The sequence below is a fragment of the Scardinius erythrophthalmus genome, assembly GCF_964197995.2.
Source record: "Scardinius erythrophthalmus genome assembly, chromosome: 15".
In the NCBI taxonomy this organism is placed as follows: Eukaryota; Metazoa; Chordata; class Actinopteri; order Cypriniformes; family Leuciscidae; genus Scardinius; species Scardinius erythrophthalmus.
In genome coordinates this window covers 28,116,201-28,137,225 of record NC_138235.1, presented here as the reverse complement: position 1 = coordinate 28,137,225, position 21,025 = coordinate 28,116,201, and the positions used below count along the sequence as shown (strand labels likewise).

At 38.1% G+C, this 21,025-nt stretch overlaps 1 protein-coding gene across 2 annotated transcripts; it reads right to left on the bottom strand.

Moving 5' to 3' along the window:
• Positions 1 to 2,971: 2,971 nt before the first annotated feature.
• Positions 2,972 to 8,986, bottom strand: LOC308703751 (myosin light polypeptide 6). 2 transcript variants are annotated; one of them, XM_081387623.1, is made up of 7 exons: positions 8,703 to 8,812; positions 8,189 to 8,216; positions 6,082 to 6,225; positions 5,126 to 5,299; positions 4,677 to 4,754; positions 4,454 to 4,496; positions 2,972 to 3,492 (listed from the first exon to the last, which is right to left on the bottom strand). In XM_081387623.1, exons 1-6 carry the CDS (start codon positions 8,703 to 8,705, stop codon positions 4,468 to 4,470), a joined length of 456 nt encoding a protein of 151 aa, XP_081243749.1. In that variant the 5' UTR covers positions 8,706 to 8,812; the 3' UTR covers positions 2,972 to 3,492; positions 4,454 to 4,467. The 2 variants fall into 2 exon arrangements, with proteins under 2 accessions (XP_081243749.1, XP_081243748.1); XM_081387622.1 differs by lacking the exon at positions 4,454 to 4,496 and having other exon boundaries at positions 8,703 to 8,986.
• Between the last annotated feature and the right edge of the window lie 12,039 nt (positions 8,987 to 21,025).

Genomic DNA, 21,025 nt, shown 5'->3' with positions numbered 1-21,025 from the left:
TTATAAGTCAAGTTTATATCTATATATTTTTCTGTGATATCATGCCGGTTGCTATATTATGAGAGATGAGGCCAAAAGTTTGAAATGTTCGAAAGATAATTCTGACAATAATGTGTCCTCAAACATTTTAAATGCAACAAAATGTTGAAATTTTAGTAGATCTATAGCTTGTATTGATTAATCTTTGTAAGAAATGGAGCATGAAGTAGTTGTTGATACAAGTCAAGCCATGTGCAAATACACTCATACAAATATACGTCAAAAACATTCCCTATTCACAAAAATTCTATAATAAATCATATACAAATATCTCTGCCTCATTTTTATGTAACATTTGTGCAACTGACTATTCAAAATCCACGCAACATGTTTAGTGAATACTAAGATAATGTTATATACAAATATGGCAAACATATTTCTGTCGTGCAAAATCTCTACCATAAACATCTGGAGAAAATAAAAGTCTGAATCATAGACATGTTTACCAGAGAATGGAAATTCAGTCTTTTGGAGAAAAAAAAAGAAAAGAAAAACAAGCTAAACAAGAACAACGACATGAACGATGCTTGGATTCTACCTGGGCATGTCAGGGCTAAAACGAGGGGAGAAACCTTTAATTAAAAGGGAGAGGTAATGACATTCCGGCCTTAAGGCTTTGGTGAATCTGTAGCCTGTGGGAATATGTGGGGGATCTCAGCGTGTCCGTGGCCAGCCTCCTCGCGCTCTCCTGCCAGATTCCAGTTGAAAGTTAATTGGACGGGGAGAGGTCTGAGGCGGCCTGTGCTGAGGCCCATTAGTGATTCCCCTGTCGAATGCAGAGCCACGAGGATCACAGACTCACAAATAGGCAGATTAAAATAATCAATACACTTCACTTGCCTCCAACACATTCGCACAAGTGCGCGTAGAAACAAACCTGCATGCACATCCACACACAAATCCGCGCAAAATGAATTCAGTAATTAGTGGAGGACCTATTCACCACTGGTGTGTGATACTTGGCTCTCTGGCTCTCACTCCGAGAGTGTATGTGCTGTCTAATGAGGGGGGGAATAGTTCTGACTGGTGCCGAGCCGAGAGACAGAAAAGGTCAGGGAGCTGTTGATGGGCTTGTCTTGGCACACAATGCATCATGGGGCTATTTCAGCACACCCAAACAAACCCTCGGATTACAATCACATCTTAAGATGTTCTTTTACCTATAAAGTTAAAGAATAATAATTATTTTTTTCAATAGAGGTATATGAACAGATATAAAGATATGTATAGTAGTGGTACAGACTTTTGCACGGCCTGTACAAACATATGTCTCTATTGGATTGAGAACTGTGAAGGCCATTTGAGTGTAGTGATTAGTGAACTCACTGTTATGTTCAAGAAAACCAGTTTGAGATGATTTGAGCTTTATGAAATGCTGCGTTATCCTGCTGGAAGAAGCCATCAGAAGATGAGTACACTGTGGTCATAAAGGGATGGACCTGGTCAGCGACAATACTCGGGTAGGCTGTGGCATTTAAACAATGCTCAGTTGGTGCTAAGTGGCCCAAAGTGTGAAAATAAAATATCCCCACACTATCACACCAGTGCAGGATGGATCCATGGTTACACTGAATTTTGACCCTACCATCTGAATGTTGCAGCAAAATCAAGATTTATCAGACCAGACATGGTTTTTCCAATGTTTTATTGTCCAATTTTGATGAGCCTGTGCGAATATAGCCTGTTTCCTGTTCTTGGCTGACAGGAGTGTCACCTGGTGTGTTCTTCTGCTGCTCTAGCCAAGGTTCGACATGTTGTGTGTTAGAGATGCTCTTTTGCAGACCTTGGTTGTAATGAGTTAAATTATTGTTGCCTTCCTATCAGTTCGAACCAGTCTAGCCATTCTCCTCTGACATCACATACATGTATATGTATTAAGCGGAGCTGTTATAAACATTTCACAATTGTATATATATTATGTATATATACCATATATTTATTTGTATAATGACAAGTATACAGTGTGTATGTGTATATATATATATATATATTCTATTTTACTATATTGTAAGATTTAATTTATTCCTGTGATGGCAAAGCTGAATTTTCAGAATCATTACTCCAGTCTTCAGTGTCACATGATCCTTCAGAAATCATTCTAATATGCTGATTTGCTGCTCAAGAAACATTTCTTAACTTATTAACATCGCTAAAAACAGTTGTGCTGCTTTAGATTTTTGTGGAAACTGATACATTTCAAGATTCTTTGATGAAGTTCTAAAGAACATTTAAACAATTTTTTTGTAACAATGTAAGTCACTTTTTATCAATTTAATGTGTGGATAAAAGTATTAATTTCTTTAAAAGAAACTACTGTCCCCAAATATACTATATATATGAAAAAAAATCCTAATGTTATTTTAGGTTGTCACATCCATTGTCGATCTTCAGCTAAAAAAAAAAAAAAAAAAAAAAAAAAAAAAACCTGTAAAATTTTTGGAGACTGTTCCCTAAATTTAAACCTACAGCATGAGGATGAAAAAGAAAAAAGAAGCAGGTTTCTAAAACCCACTTTGCCTGTCTGCCTGAGGTCTGCCCTTATAAGCAATTGAGACAAATTAGTGCCAAGGACACTAAACATCTTTGTGCCAACAATGTTTACCTTTAATTTAAGTTGCTGACCTGAAACCAAAAGTGATCATTTAAATTGCATTAATCTAACTGCAAAAGAAGTTCAGCAATTTGCTCTAATTTCACTTTAGACAGGATGGTTTTTGCAATTAACCACGATCGATTAAAGGAACTGGGGGAGATTTATTGAGCTTTCAACAAGTGTAAGAACACTGCCATCTATCTGCAAACAGGAGAGCGGCAAGCTCAGCTTCACCCTAAGACACTGTTTCCTAAATTTAAAACTACAATGTCTTGTGGCACTTTTTAATAATTTAATTAATATAAAAGGAATCTGAAAAAAAAAAAAAATCAAAAGTAGTTTGTTTAAAATGTACTTTATTGGACAGCGAAAACATTCCAAGTTTATTAAAACAAAAAAAAATGTTATTGCATTTTCAATTCAATTTCTCATTCTGAAAAGGCCAAAAATAAGTCTGGCCAGACACGACATTTCTACTACAGCACTGTCCAGCAAAGATGCCTGAGGATACACTGGAAATTGCATACACACTGCTTATGTGCTGCATCAAGAGGTTTTATTGCAGACCGTGTCAGCACACAGACCTTTTTCATATCGTTATATGGTTTGAATACCACAGGACAGGTGGCGTATCTCTTGGGGAGTCATATGGGAACTTAAAGAAGATAAAGGCACTTCTAATAAAAATACCCAAATGAGTGCAAACACAAGAGAGGGACTGAAGCCATTAAGCAAATGAAGGTGACGGAATGAATAGGAAGAAAAACCAAATACATAAAGAAATTATTACATAGAAAAATAAGACAAACAAATGGGTTGTGGTCTTTATCTTCAACCGCTCATGACCATGCGGACGAGTTCTGTGGGAAAAAAAAGAAATAAACAAAGTTAGTATCCATTCGCAGCAAAAAGGGGATCGACCCCAACTACAGCATACGAAGAAAATGCTGTTCTAATCTCCAGTCCAAAGTTATTTTTAAAGAACCTAGCCAAATGCCCTCCACATATCCTCATCGACCCTTCAAAACTGCACTTGGCCTGCCATGTTTGCTGTAGTTTGAAGCCGCTCCCCAGTTCTCGTTCTTAAATGGTGAGAAACAGGGTGAGAGCAAGATCATGGCTAGCTCCTACTCAACCACAGTTTAAAGACTTAACAAGGTCTAGGATTCAAGAAAATGTTAAAGAAGCTCCTTCTGGTTTTCCTCTACAGGGCAAGAGTGGAAACAGTCTTATAGCACAGCTACAGTAATGAGAGATCGTAGAGTTGAACTATGAACCAGCCTCCATCAGGAAAAGGGAGAGAAAGATCAGCAAAAACAGCCAAATCACTGCAACTTGATTGGTTAGTTCATAATAAAAGCAACTGCGCTGCTTGGTGAGCACAGGGAGGGTTGTGTGCTGATATTTCCAATATCACAAGACAAATCCAAAAGTGAATTAAATGCTTTTAAATGGCACCCTTATATGCAGCATCCCTTGACCTGCGCTCAAGTCTGAAGCAGCGCAGTGGCTCTTTCGCCTCTTTCGAGCCGTCACAGGGACGGCCACATGCTGAGAGCATGCTGCAGCCAGGGGCCAGAGAAAAGGCTGCTGCAGAGATAGGGAAGAGTTCAACCATATGTCAAAACCTTTAGACTACATCCAACCAGGCTCCCTAGCTCTAGACATCACATGACGCACAGCTACCCTGTGGACGACTGCATTAGCAAAACGATAAGGTGTAGACTATGCAAACATGCACGCCTGAGAGCGTTAAAGAAAAAGCCTGGATGGATCGTTGCTTCACGTGTTATAAATGTTGAGGGCAGGAGGCAGACGTACACCCGAGACATCTCTCAGCCAGACATGATGTGGCGAACGAAGGCTGTGGAAGATCGATTACAGTTACGGCATGCGGTCACCACCAGATTCTCACTAAAAGAACTTACATAATGCTAGTAAATTACATATGCTATCTCATTGTAGTACATAAATATAATACAGTGATACAATTCCCATGCTCTCTTCATGAACCTACATACATAGTCAAAACCCAAATGTTTACCTTCGTAATTGATGCAACCGTTTGCATCTTCGTGTCCGGCTAGAAGTGTTTCTACCTCCTCTTCGGTCATCTTCTCGCCTTTAAAAATAAACCCAAAAAGGGATTTTTAGCAAATAGAACACTATATACCAGGGGTTCTCAATCCTGGTCCTCGAGGGCCACTTTCCTGCAGAGTTTAGCTCCAACCTTGATCAAACTCACCTGCCTTTAGCTCTCTAGTAAACCTGAAGAGCTTAATTAGCTGGTTCAGGTGTGTTTGATTAGGGTTGGAGCTAAACTCTGCAGGAAAGTGGCCCTCGAGGACCAGGATTGAGAACCCCTGCTATATACCAATACACCATATTTGAAAAGTTCAACTGAACCATGTCTGCGTTCTGTATTTTCATTCAGTGTCCTAGATGTGGAGGACTGGACTATAAATATCTCCTCGGGAGACTGGGCCGGCTTACCCAGCGTGGTGAGAACGTGACGGAGCTCAGCACCCATGACTGTGCCGTTGCCTTCCTTGTCAAATACTCTAAGCCCCTCCACAAAGTCCTCAAACGTGCCCTGGTCTTTGTTCTTAGCGATGGCCTGGAGCATGGGCAGGAACTGTTCGAAGTCCAGCAGTTTATGGTTCATTTCTGAGGAACAAAGAAGCCTTTAATCAGACAAGACAGCATTTATTTATGCATCATGCAGGAAGCAAGAACTACTATAATTACCATAGTTGATCAAAGCATTGCTACTTGTTTGAAAGAGTTTTGGGCCAGCTGACAGAGCGGACACTTGCCCCATTAGGCCAGTGCTTTGTCACTACATTTCATGTTTTTAAGCATTTAAACATACTTTAACATTTGTTATGCTGCATTTAAACATAGTAGATGAGGCTGCTATTATTTGTCAGATTTACTTAAAATAGCTGCTTTTTTTACATTATATGAAAACCAAAGAAATGTAATGCATTAATAAAAACTTTTGGTAAAGAAAACATACACACACACACACAAATCTAAAATATGTGCTGCTAAAATTTAAAAAGTAATTTTTTTGTTATGAGATCAGTAAAATTATTGGCAGGGCAAGTAAAAATCTGAACATCCAGCCCGACAGTTAAAAACGACTGGTTGAGCCATGTATTATCTTATCCTGTAAATCCAGATATTGACAAAATAGGAGATAAAACTGAGGCAATGATTATACAGGTCAGCCATTACCTATAAGCCTGGTTTCACAGATAGGGCCTAGATAAATAAGGATATTTAAGTAGCTTTTAAAATGTGCATTAGAAAAAAAACATTACTTGTGTGCATTGAGACAAAACAATGGCACGTTGCTTTCAATTGAGACAGCTCAAACATTCATTTTAGTCTAGGACTAGGCTTAAGCATTGTCTGTGAAACCAGGCAATAGTGTCTGATCCTACCTTCTGCCTTTGGGTTACCCAGGACCTTGAGCACCTCAGCATTGACGGGATTCTGGCCCAGCGCACGCATCACATCCCCACACTGACTGTAGGTGATCTTTCCATCTCCCGTCCGGTCAAACAAGAGGAAGGCTTCTTTGAATTCTGCAGAGATCATTGAAGAATTTATTGAAGCAAAACGCTGGAAAAAAATGGGCAGAGAACAGGAAAAGAGAAGGACAAGATGCATGCATGATAAAAGAGAAACTGAAATGAACAGGGAAGACAAACAAGGATGGTTGACTGTATTCTGCATTTAAAAAAAAGACAAGATATATTATGCCTTGAATCAGCACAAAGAGAAACCCTGCACCGGCTATTAATATTAATGCCATTCCAGGCTATTCTAAATGACCACAGAAATCTTATCAATCCACCTAAAGTCTTTATATACTTCCTTACTCATAGACCTTTTGATCACATTAAAAAGCTTGTGAAATATTCAAACACATCAACTAGCTATTTAAGCAGTATCAGTATAGCTTTATTTAATGCCATGTCAGAATCGGAGGCCATCTTCATGGCAAAAACTGAATTACAAAAACAAGAGTTACAGCAAAAAACACAGCAATTAATATTATACACGATTTTTACTATTAACATAAAATAAAAATTCTAAAACCTTTTCTGGTAATATCGTACTAAATAAGTAGCAATCTAAGCAGAACTTAAGGCAAACTACACTATTATCCTTTAGTACACACTCTAAAAATACTTGATTCTGATTGGTCAGTCAACATTCAAACACATAATATATAATCATCTTGATTAAATGAAAACTTTAATATATTTTATGTATTAAATTGAAGCAATGTAATGTGCAAGGTAGGCTAATCTGTATTGTGTCACGCGGATATTCAATTCGACCAAGAATATGAAAGTATTAAACAATATATAAACTTAATTTCTTTATAAAAAGATATTTGACGCATTAAAGTTTAATGAATTTAATTGCTTAGACAATGTTATTGATTATTAATATTTAAGTAAACCATTAAAATGGAATCAAGGCAAATAAAGAAAATAAAAGACAGAATCTGCAGGAAAAATAAAATGGATCTCTCAATTAATATGCAATATATGCTAAAAAGTTTTTATATTTTATATATATATATATATATATATATATTTATCTTAAAACATAAGTTTAAAACATTCCATTGAGTGCTTAAACTCTTAAAATGTGCGTGGTTACAAATTAACTATTCTTTTGACTCCAAGCCAGAGTTAACAAAAATAACTCAATGTTATCCGTCAGGACAAGCCCTTCCAAAAAAAAAGAAAAAGAAATTCTCCCATCGCAGTAATGCTTTTCCTGCTCCCTGGAATGTGGCTGTTCCCTTGCATGCCTTAAATTGAGCCTTTAACCATATATGGTAAGAGAGGAAAACTGGAGAGTGAGCAGTATTATGTCAACCTCTTTTGCTTAAACAAACAAGAGCAAAGATTATCTTACATGGCCATTGCCCAAAAAAGCTCATGCCATTAGTAGTAACAGATTAGAACTAAAATATTCAAGTTTCAAAGTTGATTTAGATGTAATACACGGCAATGTTTCACACGCTTTTGTTAGCAAACTTTCAACACTTCCTGACTGAGACACACCCTCTGCAGAAATGACGGTCCACGCTACAGAGGAAACACATAGGCCTACACTTCAAAAACGCATTTCTACCGTCCAAACACACAACATTTCAATTCTTACAGTTCATGTATGTTAATTATTGAATAAAGTTCAAATGGAGGAGGCAGGTGAGGTGCTTTCAGACACACAAACAGCAGTTTGTTGCCTTTAACACAACGCAAACTAAATGACATCAGAACAGAAAAGTTTTCAATGCACTCACTCACCGTGTATTTGCTCCAAGTTAAACTCAATCTGGAGGTGACATACAACAGTGGCAAAGGAAAACAATACAAAGGTAAGGAAAGAAAGTAGGAGGAATGCAAGGGCAGAGTAATAGAGGAGCAGAATAACATGGATGGGATGATGAAAGCAGGCTGTCTAGGAAGAAATGAGGGGAATGATAAGTTACATACACATCATCTGGACTAGAGACAAACTCACCAAGAATCTGGTCCTCGCTGAATTCAGACTGTTTGAGACAGAGCGACATTTAATGAATATGAAATGATGCACAATAGCAATGCTGTGAATCAAATGGGATTTCTGATAGCTAATAACATATCTGGGTTCATAAAATCCGTATACAGTTAAGTTCGGATGAAAAAGTTAGGCAAGTTTTCTATCCCTGGCTAAAACTGACCAGCTAATGTCCGCTAACTCACAGCCGTGGTACCAAATGACGGTTTAACTAAAACACAATCCTTTAGTAAATGTAATTTAGCTAGCACAGTCATGGATTTCTGTAAAGGATATTCATGAACAATTTACAGAGTTTTGGTCACTTTCACGCGTACTAAATAGCATAAAACTTAGCTTAGCTAGCATGAAATAGGCTAACGACAGACTCTTTGGCACTATCATTGAATACAGTTTTCTAACCCTACATTTAGATATGTTCACATAGAAAAGTTCTATTCAATCCTATTTTAAATGAATTGTTTATCAAAATGCCTACCATGTTTGCAGTGGCTTGTTTTCCGGGTGTGCGTATCGCGGCGGGAGTGTGAAATGACTAGCGCTGCTGCGTTATGAAGGCTAGGCAGGCGATGACCGACTCGTGAACGAATCGTTCTTTGGAGTCGGATCTTTTTAATGAATTAGCTGAACCGGTTCAAAAAACCTGTTCACCAATACGAATGAACTAATGGTTCGCGATTTGGAATGAATCGATCCAAGCGGTTGGGGTCAGTAACTGAACAGAGACTGTGTTTTTCGTATTTTATTTGTCAGACTCGTAATGGTCCGTAACCCGACGAATGCACTTATAGTTAAAGCATTTGGAGAGTACAGACTTATGGGACGAAAGCCGAAAGGTAAAACATAAATAAAAGCTAGTTATGGTTGTCAGTGACGTTAGTTGAACTTGAATCATGGCTGCAACAAACTGAACCATGACGCATACAATTACAATAAACATGAATTATTAATTAAAAAATAATATTTGTGAACTTTCCACAACATGTCAGGAACCGCGTTATACGTCATGACGTAAAAGAATCACTGAATCAGTTTTTAAACCGGTTCTTTATAACGAACTGAATTAACCGATTCGCGAGAATGAGTCGGACTTCCCTCTTCACTACAGGGTGGAGAATGCTCATTACACAAAATGACACAACTGCACAAAGACACTCCCAGCGCAAATCATAATTATTGACTGCACACAATTGGCAAAGCGTGTATATCTTCATTGCTGATGATCTGTATATTTGTGTGAAGCCATGCGATTAAGCTTTTGTTAAAGGTTCAGTTGTGTATTTCAATGCTGCATGCCTGCATTCCTAAGCACATGGAGGTGTTGGTTGTCTTTATATAAGGATATCTGTGAATCATTTGGGATACAAAGAAAATGTATGATGATAAATCATCAAACCCAGTTCTAATGCTTTGCTTCAATGTCTGACTGAATATATTGCTCTGTTAATTCCAGATTTGAGAATCAGGTATATTATAATGAAGAAAATAAATGATTTAATAGCCTACATTTAAGTAAATTGTGACAGTAATGCAGCTCAGGGACCCTAGTGTGGACCAGCTACATCAGTGCCCCATTTTTCAATCCTGATATAGCTCTAAAATTCTCTTAAGGTTTGGGGGCTGGGTTGACACAGTTTTCCATGTGCTATGCTGAGATAATCAGAAGCTGCATAAAAAGAGATTACGTTAATGTTTTATTCACAACTAATTTCAAATTCAGATCTGATACTTAAAATTTAAATGAATAAATCCTTAAATCCACATCAAATTATTCATATGAAGTTTTTATTTGGTCATTTTGCACCACATTCTATTTCTGCTAGATTTAGGCAACCTGTGCTATTTTAGTGATGCGTATTAGAGCTGTTGCCATAGTAATGATAAATAAGTTCAAATTTGAAACACTTTGTTGCAGGACCATCACTTACCTCTAATGTGCTGGGGTCAAAGGGGGATTCAGAGGGGCGCAGCATCCGCGGTTTCAGCTCAGGAGCTGGTTTCGGGGGTGAGGGTGTTGTGGAAGGGCAAGGAAATGGTGGTCCATGTCTTGGTAAGGTTCCCCCAGATGGAGATTTTTTAATTGATGGTTCTCGTTTTGGTGCCATCGCTAGACCTTGATATGTGTCCTTCCTCCCTGTCCACTGCTTTTGAAATCTCAAGGAAAAATCTGTCAGATGAATTGCATGTGTGTCCTCTGATAGTAGAAAACGAGAAAAGAAATAAACGGAGAAGCAGGTAGGCAGCAGGAATAATCTAGGAGGAATTCATGCAGAAGATGTGCATGCAGTGAGAGTGGAAGAGAGCGTGCGTAGGAGTGCGGTCTCACTGAGTCTGTTTCACTCTCTCTGCTTGTTTTTATATGTAGGTCAGAACCGTGTACAAATGTGGGTGTTAGGGTGTTTGTGTCAACGATAGACAGCAGTATCAGTATAAAAGAATCTTATTTTACATTTGCATCAAGACCTCTCTCTCTGTGTGTGTGTGTGTGTGTGTGTGTGTGTGTGTGTGTGTGTGTGTGTGTGTATAAGTGCTAGCTCTGTTAGCTGGGTTATTTATAGGTATTTCTATTTTAATTCTCTTCCTTTCATCTCTGGGAAATATTTCTCACACTCTGTGTCTTGGTAAGTATCTGCGTTCTTCCTCAATGTTTCCTTGTGATGATTCTGTCAAGCATTATTATTATTATTATTATTATTATTATTATTATTATTTCCCAATTAGATCTCTTGATTTTGCTCAAGTAAAAACGGGATGATTTAGTCTTTTAGTCTAATCTTTTCAATAAAGTCCATGCTGTTCAGAGGTGCTAGTGTATATGTATTTTATAGTGAGTATTAATGAAGTACATTACAAGTATACAAAAGTATAATGTCACCCTCCTTCTAATATACAGCAGTAATTCCAGTGAAAGCTAATCTTATACAAATACATTCCAGAGATTTGTGTGTTGGACCCTTTTGGGATGAATTAATGTTATAGGGTGTTGGAATCATGAATTCACAATGAAAACACTAAGAGGCAAGAATTACTTTTCTATGTAAAGTGTTTTTGACCAATCAGCACAAGAATAGGGCGTGACAGCACAAAGGCAAAGTTGTTCTTGACTATAACCACTAGATGTCAGTATTGCCCAAAATAAAACCTTAATATGAAATAAATGCCACTAGTAAGTAAACTATTATGTAACTTTCTTTTTTCCTACATACGTGAAGAAAAAACGAACTTATGAATGATTTATAATTTATCAAAAATATCTGATAAATTAAGACTTTGGTTCAACATATGTCAACGTTGAATTATTCAAACAGAATTAGACCTAGCCTATTGATTACCTAAACCTGCTCTAAATGATTTAAATGTTATTTCTCCCTTTAAATGTCAGGCTTGTATAATTTTGTGATCTGGTTTTAAGCAGTAGGCAATCATTCAATCATATTTGTCACGGTATAGCCTAGGCCCTACCTAATGTAGGCTATATATTTTTAAAAATCCCAATTAATATGTAAACGAATTTCTTAAATGGAACTTAAAATAGCCTATTTGTTTACTGACAACACAACTCTTCAAACGTCAAATACGTACATACTATGATTAAATGCTCTTGATATCTATTTTTAACAGAAGATGTCGAATAATCGATGGTCTCTCCGCCCTTAGATATAGATTTTACGTACAATCCATCGCGCGCTCAATGGGCCTTGAAATCACCGTTTATGCGTCTCGAGCGTCAGAACAATAGTGACACAGGACCCCCACCGCGCGACCAACGGCACACTGAATTCATTTATTAATGCACATTTTGCTTATTACAAATGGTCGTCAGGTCAGACCTGTTTAATTCGAAGCAAAACGTGAACATAGTCAATGTCTAAAAAATATATGTGTAACCAATAGTGAGCGACCTGACCTCACGTGCTTGCTCGGTTAAGACGTAGAGCTTCAACAAAGCATGTCTGCCGAGTGAACATCGAACCGACTAAAGAGATTAAATTCTGTGATTCACGTTTCTTGTAATCTCTGTTTGTACAATAATCTAAGCAGTAAACAATCCAGTATGTTCTAAATCTTCTACTTTTTATTATTTTTTTGCTGTTGTTTATTTTAGGCCTATTATTCAAAAGTTTTTGTAGGCCTATATGAAATCAAAGCCAATCTACCATCTTTAGGCTGAAGGTCCTCAAACATCTGCTTTTTCTACACAATCCCAGAATTGATCATTCTGGTGGTCGATTTTTCCAATTGGAAAAGTAAACTTTGTATTTTGCCTTTCTCTTTTCAGGCCTTTGATGAAAAGAAATTGAATTATGCTGAACTATAGGCAAAGGGAATCAATTGTTCCTCAGAGGTTCCCCCAGAATGTGTAATAGAATTATAGCAACTGCCCCACCTAATGTCTCACAGAATCCCCGGACCATGCCGAATCATCAAACCACCTGATTTATTTTTAATGGCATTACACCCCTTACTCCATAGTGTCATGGTAATATCAGTGGCTCCTCCAGCTGCCTCTATATCACATTAGCCAAGCTTAATATTGACTGTGTAGGGCTCGCAAAACAATAAGCCTAGAAGACAGGCAGCTTAGAGGCAGCCAGCCAATCGGAAAGCTCTGCAGTTGGCTGGAGGGGTGTTAACTAAAGCACTGAAGTTGCTTTTGCCCTGGAGGAGCAGTTCAGTCAATGGGATGCTTAGCGCTGGGGTACCCACATGGACCCACAGCTTTCAGATCCAGGCATCCCTCAACAAGTCCGAGCTGACGAGAAACCATGAAACCTGATGCAACTTGATTCCTTTTATTTGGTCTCTCTGTCTTTCATGCAGCAAACAAACAATCACTTCTCGTCTCATTTAATCAGAAACCGCAGTGTTTTCCAGCTGGCATTTGTTTTCTGCATCAAAAAGTCAGCATAAAGGTGGAAAAATACTTCAAAAAACAATAAATTGGGCTGATTGGAATGTCGGCTCAGTCAAATTGGCATTACTCCAATGCATACTGCATTTTCTCTTGAAGCTGTGGGAAAATAATGCAGCTGCATTTCCATTTTCTTTATTTTATTATTATACAATAAAATGTTTTATGCATAGAACTAAATTGAATTTGAATTCATTTATAAAAATGACATCAACCCACTTATCACCTTTGTGTGTCATATTGCTGTAAACCACAGTGGGAATCAGACTATTCCACTTGTGGGCTGCATGCACCTGATCACACATAATCTGTGGCTCCCTGCCAAACACACCGAAATCTTTTAATTTGTTGAAATGAAGCCCTGCAAATCTGCTCGCTCATGTCATTAATTACAAAATGCCAGTTGCAGTTCGTTTTATGATACTTATGAATCTTGTATAATGATTGTGTTTGTTGGAGAAGCTAAAGTAAGGAATGAGCGAAATCTGCCTATTGTGTTTGGGCATACTGATTATGGCCTTTGATTAGTGCATGGGTGCAATCTATTCAACCTCTCTCACTCCCTCCCATCCTCCCCTCCCTCTATCCTTCCCAGCTTCAGCCCCTTGGGGTATGCCCATGTCCCAAAGGACAGCCAGCATAGCAGATGGAACCCTCCTCCCCCTCTCCCTCGTCTCTCACAGCTCACCCCAACAGGGTTGGGGTTCAGGAAAAGGATGGACTGTGATTGGATGAACTCTTCATTTTGTAAAATGTGGTTTAAGAGGAATTTTCTGACCACCTTAATTGGAACTATAAGTGGTTGTATTCGGCTCATTCGAATGGTTCAATTATCCTCCGTTGGCTCTAATAGCCAGTATGACCCTCAAAATTCCCCAACAGAATGGAATTTGCGCGCCTTCCAAGCAATCGCTAGAAAAATTGCAAGAAGTGTTGTGTGGACACTCTCCAGCCATCGTATCAATAGCAGAACCGCCTAGAGAGGGGTTGCAGGTGGCATATTGTGCAAATGGCCAATTTTACGCTTCCAATTATGCAGTGGGCACTTGATTTAATATGGGATTGATTTACACAAACTGGCAGACTGGCTTTTATTCGCAGAGTCCCCCCAATCGCTACTCTTTGGCCATGATTTCAGTGTGTTAAATGGAGAAAAGAAATGTTTTCAGTCTAATAATGCGCTCATGAAGGTGAGTGATACTGAGGTTAAAAGTCCATACCCATAAAACTCGGCCCCACTTCTCCCCAGTGCCAGAGAGCATGAGTTAGGCTGTTCCTGACTTCCTGTCCCTCAGGATCCATCCCAGAGAACTCCTGTATTCAGCTCCAGTAAGCAGCAGATAAGGCCGGAGCTCTGGGATTACCTTTACAACACGTATCTCTTAAAACACAGACGCACTCCTACTCTCCATTATTCTCTTGAGGGAATACAGTTCAGTTTTCACAATCCCAATTTTGTACACTCTTGAAAATAAAGGTCCGTTATTGGCTCGGATGGTTCCATGAAGAACCTTTATGGAAACTTTAAATGCTCAAAAGGTTTTTTATAGTGGAAAAGGATTTGATCGATATACCGTTATTTGAAATTGAGTCATTCCAAAAGGAATCTGCACGATTGGGAGTTTCACACGAGGGCGAAAAAGATCAAGTAGATTTCGCTCATGTTCGAGTTGGTCACACAAATTTGCCTCGATGACCAACAGAAAGCTACTTGGTTTGAAAGTGAGTTCTGTGCTTCAACTCTGTGCAATTGACACTAAATTTAGCGAATGTCAAAAAAAAATATTACTCAAAGGTTCCATTATGACACGCTATACGAAAACCCTCTTCTGGAACATTTCATTTTAAGAGTTTCTAAAGTTTTAGTGGGTTGAATAGTTTGTTTGCAACTTTAAGTTGAAGAAAATTAGGCAGAAAAAGTCATTAAGTGCAAATTTTTATCAAAGTTTTCCCCAACAGCCCAGCCCCCATCACCCAAACACACCCCTGCTTTTATAATTATTACAAGGGGCTCAGCTTTCAGGAGACATAGAGGGAGCATGTGTGCATGGCTTTAATTCCTATTGTATTCGTTCAATCTCAGTCTAAGCGAGTGTGTCTGTGTCTGAGCTCAGGAGAGAGGGAGTGAGGGAGAGAAAGACAGAAACAAGGACCCATCTGTCAGAGAGGCGCACGAATCCCCCTTCCCACTCCAAACAGGTCCCTTGGGACTGCAAAAAAGGATAACTCACTTGTGGCAATAGTTGTGGGTGTGTGGGTTTTTTGGCACGGAGAAGGACTCTCAACCAAGGGAACTACAACAGCATCACAACAAGCCAGCTAGAGTAAACAACTGCTAAGTCATTGCTGGTGTGCGTAAGGAGATGCATCCTACTAACTGTCGTCGATGTGTTGACAGGGGGCGGATGCACTTGATTAGTCTGTTTTTGACTTGTCAGGTTTCTGCTGAAGATTTGACGGTTTTGTAGTGTGATGCATTCAGTACAAACCTCTCGAGACTTACTAAAATGGTCGTTATATACTGTCGTTATATACAAATTATTATTATACTGTAATATAATCATTTGAGAGACTTGCATCAGTGTATTTACTGGCTAAATATAAATATTTTTTGCTAAAAAATAACATTATTATGTCCAATTCAAGCCTATAGGGTTGGATCAAATAGGTTTTTTATGACATGTTGGAATCATAATCAACAATTTTTTTTAATAGGCAGAAATATTCTTTTAAAACAGTGTTCAAATCAATATGGAACAAATTTATTCAGGCTAAAATATATTAAACTATTATTAAATCATTATAGTCTACTGTTCAAAGTTTCTGAAGTCTCATGCTCACCAAGGCTGCTTTTATTTGATTAAAGGAGAACTCCGGTCAATTTTAACATTGAGCTCATTTTTTTGTACATTTGGAGTGCTGTCAGTACAGAGAACAACGACAAAAATCGGTGTTGCCTACACCGTGTTATCCTCTTTTTAAAATTTGCACCCTGTTGACTTCAATGGGGCAAGTTTTAAACCTGCTTTTAGCCTCTTAACATCCTTGATGTGTCATTACAAGTGCACAGCTAATGTGAGTGATTCCTTCAGAGTGAACACGGGTGAATCTGACTGCAGTAGATGTGAAAGATATTAATAAAAATGAAATTAATTTATCCAGCGCTCATACCTGTATTTATTTCCTGTTTTCGGTCGAAGTCCACAGTAGTCGATTGTCGAGTTCACGCGCGTGATCATAGGTAACTAAGCAACAGTGGAGAACTCAACAATCGACTACTGTGGACTTCGACCGAAAACAGGATGTAAATACAGGTATGTGCGCTGGCTGAAATAACATCATTTTTATTAATATCTTTCACATCTACTGCAGTCAGATTCACCGTGTTCACTCTGAAGGAATCACTCACATTGGCTGTGCACTTGTAATGACACATCAAGGATGTTAAGAGGCTAAAAGCTGGTTTAAAACTTGCCCCATTGAAGTCAACAGGGTGCAAATTTTAAAAAGAGGATAACATGGTGTAGGCAACACCGATTTTTGTCGTTGTTCTCTGTATTGACAGCACTCCAAATTTACAAAAAAATGAGCTCAATGTTAAAATTGACCGGAGTTCTCCTTTGATTAAAAGATACATTTAAAACATTAATGTTGTGAAATATTATTACAATTTAAAATAACTGTTTTCTATTTAAATGTATTTTAAAATGTAATTTATTGCTGTGAATGATGCCAAAGCTGTATTTTCAACATCATTACTTCAGTCACATGATCCTTCTGAAATGCTGATTTGGTGCTCAATGAACACTTCTTATTATCAATGTGCAAGCTGTTGTGCTACTTGATATTTTTTGTGAAAACCTTTAAATAGCCTATTGTTTTTCTCAATAATATTGACGTTTGAACAAGTACATTTGTGCTTTGTACTTACTGAATAAAAGTATTAATTTCTTTCAGAAAAAAATAAATCGTACTGACCCCAAACCTTTGAACGCTATAAGCCAAAATATGAAAATATGCAGTCAGTGAATTGAAGTGCTTCTGTACAACAATCTTTATTGAGCTTAATCTTGTATTGTAATCTGTCAGCAAAATGTCATTTTGCTCTTAAATGTTTTAATGGTTTATTCGTTTAATCTTCTAAATCGTTGCAGAAACGCAATTCCTTGGTAGGGGAGTGGAACTGCCTCTCCAAACAATGAAATGGGTCATGGGAGTTCTGTGTGCTGTTCCTCTGGATATAATTTGAACTCTAAACTATCTCAACAGGAGGTTGTCTATTGAGTATAACGCAAGTCTCGTGGCTCTGCATTCACAGATTTTCCATGAAGGCCCATCGCATGAACACTTAAGAAAGCCTTCATAAAACCATCAGCTTTAAGGTCAGATGGTGAAAATGAGTTGGTCTCTTGTGATCATATAGTGTTCACTTCTGGTTGAGGTGGACTAGAAAATGCAGGAGGCCTCGATCCCTAAGTTAGCTGTCCGTCGGTAGGACACAAGGGAGGAGAGTTTGGACTCAGCACTGGAATTCCCAATACAGGTTGCAGGTGTGACACAGCATTGTGAAACACTCCTGGGAGGAAAAGTTGTGGAGAAGCAGGGTTACCATGGGATCTTTGGGGAAGCATGACACAGTTATAGGTGCACATACTGTTAACACACATGTGATCCCTGGTTCATGTGGGACAGCAGCACTCCTGATACAGTATGTATGCCTGAACACACTAAATAATATAAATCTTTTCTTTGACCCCCTGAAACCAAAAGTCTGAACGCCAATTTCTCAGAAACTTATTCAAACATTTTTAAATTAATTATGTTTTTTTCCCCATAATCATGATTGATTGGACATTGATTGTTGACTGTTACCATAGCAAAAGCTTTCCATCTTCATCAGGGCATAGATTTTCTATCTTTACAACACTTCTATGCCGCCAAGTGGAAGCCTTCCTCCCTTTGTGCGAGAGGAAAGAAGCGTCACCCGAGTGAACTAGCGCTATGGATATTGTCCCATTGTGCTGATTGTGTTGTCGCATGAGAGATTATGGTAGGCAGGCGACTGGCGCGTGAGCGCTGGTGTAGCAGACGCATCACTTAAGCCCATCTGTTCATTTATCAATCACCAGTGTCCGCCTTGACTTAAAAGTTGAACTATTCTGAAAACTATACTGTGTAAATGGTGGCTAGCAATTGAAAAATATATCATTTTTATGAGAATAGTGAGAAAAGGTTTAAATAATTATTATTTTGAATACCTGTCAAAATAATAGTAAAAAAAAAAAAATCTTACCAATATATATTTATCACTACAGATCATCTCTAAAAATATATGAACGTGATTTGTTAGCAATGGATTTATACTGAAAGTTAATATTAAGTGTTAGAGAGAGCGTGAGAGCACTGTCTAGGCCACAGATGTGCACACTTGGTGCATACAATGGATCAGTGTGAGGACACGTGTGACCTGAAGCCCCACAGTCAATGGCACACTACTACAATAGAGCCCCTACTGCAGTATGTGGTACGAACACATATAGGCTATGTAGCCCATAAAGTCAAACTTTATGTAGGCTATATATACAGTGCAAAATGCCATAAATCGTTAAAGTGCACAGAATTTTATTTTTGTATATGAACATTCTACATTTATTTACTTTTTATTGCAATGAACGTTAAGTGACTTCTTGAAGTTTGAATAAGATGAAGATTATTTTATCACTTTATTTTAAAACTTTTAGATATCAATCTGCACATGCGTTGGACATCGGTTAAGCTCATCTTTGGTAACTCCTTTGAAGGAGTAAAACAGCTCTGTTAACTGGAAGCAATGCAACCTGTTCTACAGAATACGGAAGTTTGTTGCGCTTAATCCCCATCCACGGTGGAAGGAAATTTTACAGGTTTCACATTTATTTATTTTTTTGTCACCAGATTTATTTATTTTTTGGTTGTAAAAAGTACTTTTTTTAAAGGTGCATCACGATCCACCTCAAAATTTAAAACGTGCCAAAATATTAAAAAGGCTAGGTAATACGTTGTTCTTGCCTCGTTATAACGCGCGAGAATTTAAATATGGGTCTGCCTCTACAAAGTTCTGCAAATATGATATTATCACATCCTTTAGGCGACATAATTATTCGTTTGTGAATTAAAAGATCCCCAGTAGCCTATCTGTTGCATCTGAAGTAGCCTAGGCTAATAAATCTTTTCAGAAAAGAGTTTTTTGGGGGCAAATCACCCCCGGGCGCAGAATGCATGGTTGAGTGAGTTATCTTAGCGAAACAAAACCGTTTGGGCTTGATTAATCCAGCAGTTATTGAGCGTTATGTTTTGGTGGGACGAGGGGCGCTAATGAGCGGACGGAGCGAATGAATGAAACGGGTGAACAACACACACACCTGCTCACACTGCACCAAGCTGTCACAATCATTTACTGGGACGCGCGCGCGTCTTTGTACACTAGACTACTGTAATTAGAGTTAAGAACAACGTTTGACCTCGCCATAAACCAAATAGGGCTCAGGGGTATTAATCCAGCACTGAGCGGGCTTTATTGGGGCTGAAAATTACGTTAGGTCACGAAAGAAAAGCGGAGAGTGATATTTGTATAGATTCCCAATTATAGGCTATTTTCAATTTGGGATAGTAGGCTACACTACAAATCAACTGGTGTATTACATAATCCAGTAAACGTAATATGTTGATCATCAAGTCAAAAATAATAAAGTAACTTTTAATTATTAATGAATGACGTGGTCATCAAAGGGTCTTCTCTATTTTAAATAGGCCTAAAATAGCTTGTATGGTGATTACACCACCCTGACTTAAATTTTGCTGACTTGTATTTTTCGAAATAATACAAAATTGTACAAAATAATGGAAAATTATGCCAACATTTTTTCAAGAATTCTAATATTTTCAATTAAACGTTTTCTTACCATCTCCAGACAGGAAATTTTAAGCCCTGCAATAGCCTATGAATTTATTCAAATCAAAATGAGCCTATCGTCACGTCATTTACCCAAATGTTGTCAGAAACATTTGCAGCTTTCTTCCCTTCTTCGAATTGCAGAGCCGCTCACCTTGTAAGATTTATAAGGGTTAATAAGGGAAGTTGCATCGTTCCCTCGCCTCGCACACAAATGCGAACACCCTCAGACACAAAGCCCCTGGGATAAACGCACACACTTAAGTCGTGAAACTTTTGGCCACGAGCGCGCCACGCGCTTTCGGATCAGCTGGAGGGGGTGGGTGGGTGGCTTGTGGGCGGAGCTTTGTGAGCATCGCTAGAAAGTCAAAGCCGGGAGTCAGTGCGCTTCAGTGAGGCATGCGACGCGCTGGGAAGCACCAATGGAGAACTAACGGATCTGAACTATAGCGCAGACGGACTGTTGACATACACAAACTATCAGTGGGGCGTCTGGAACTTTGTTTTTCATTTAAAAAAAAAAAAAAGACATTTTGACAGTGTGTTCTGGCTTTCTGACCACCTTTTTAGTGGTCGAAGTTTTATTGAAGTGAATCCAGGTGCTACATTTACAGGTAGGTTACGGTTATTTTTAATCATTTATTCAAATAGGCTATCTATCTTTTTTTTTTTTGAAGATGTAGGACATATAATGTAGATTTATTTTAGGATTTATTTAAAGATTTAGATCAAACTAATTCTGCGTAATAATATTTGTTTATTCATTTTATGATTTCTCATTTAAAAAAAAACAAATAAGTAAATAAGCAAGAAATTAATAGGCCATAAAACAGTCAACATATAATAGTCATCCTAAAATGTTTTCATCATGTCTCCTGTTTGACAAAATGGAATTTTGTTATGATTATACCAGTCATACTTGATCTCAAATCTCAAATTCATCAGTAGTTAAATACAA

Coding starts and splice junctions, on each gene's coding strand:
- LOC308703751 (XM_081387622.1), bottom strand. Junction 5,300..6,081: donor GGGTAACCCAAAGGCAGAAG/GTAGGATCAGAC, acceptor TTTGTTCCTCAG/AAATGAACCATAAACTGCTG. Junction 3,493..4,676: donor CGGTTGCATCAATTACGAAG/GTAAACATTTGG, acceptor TTTTTCCCACAG/AACTCGTCCGCATGGTCATG.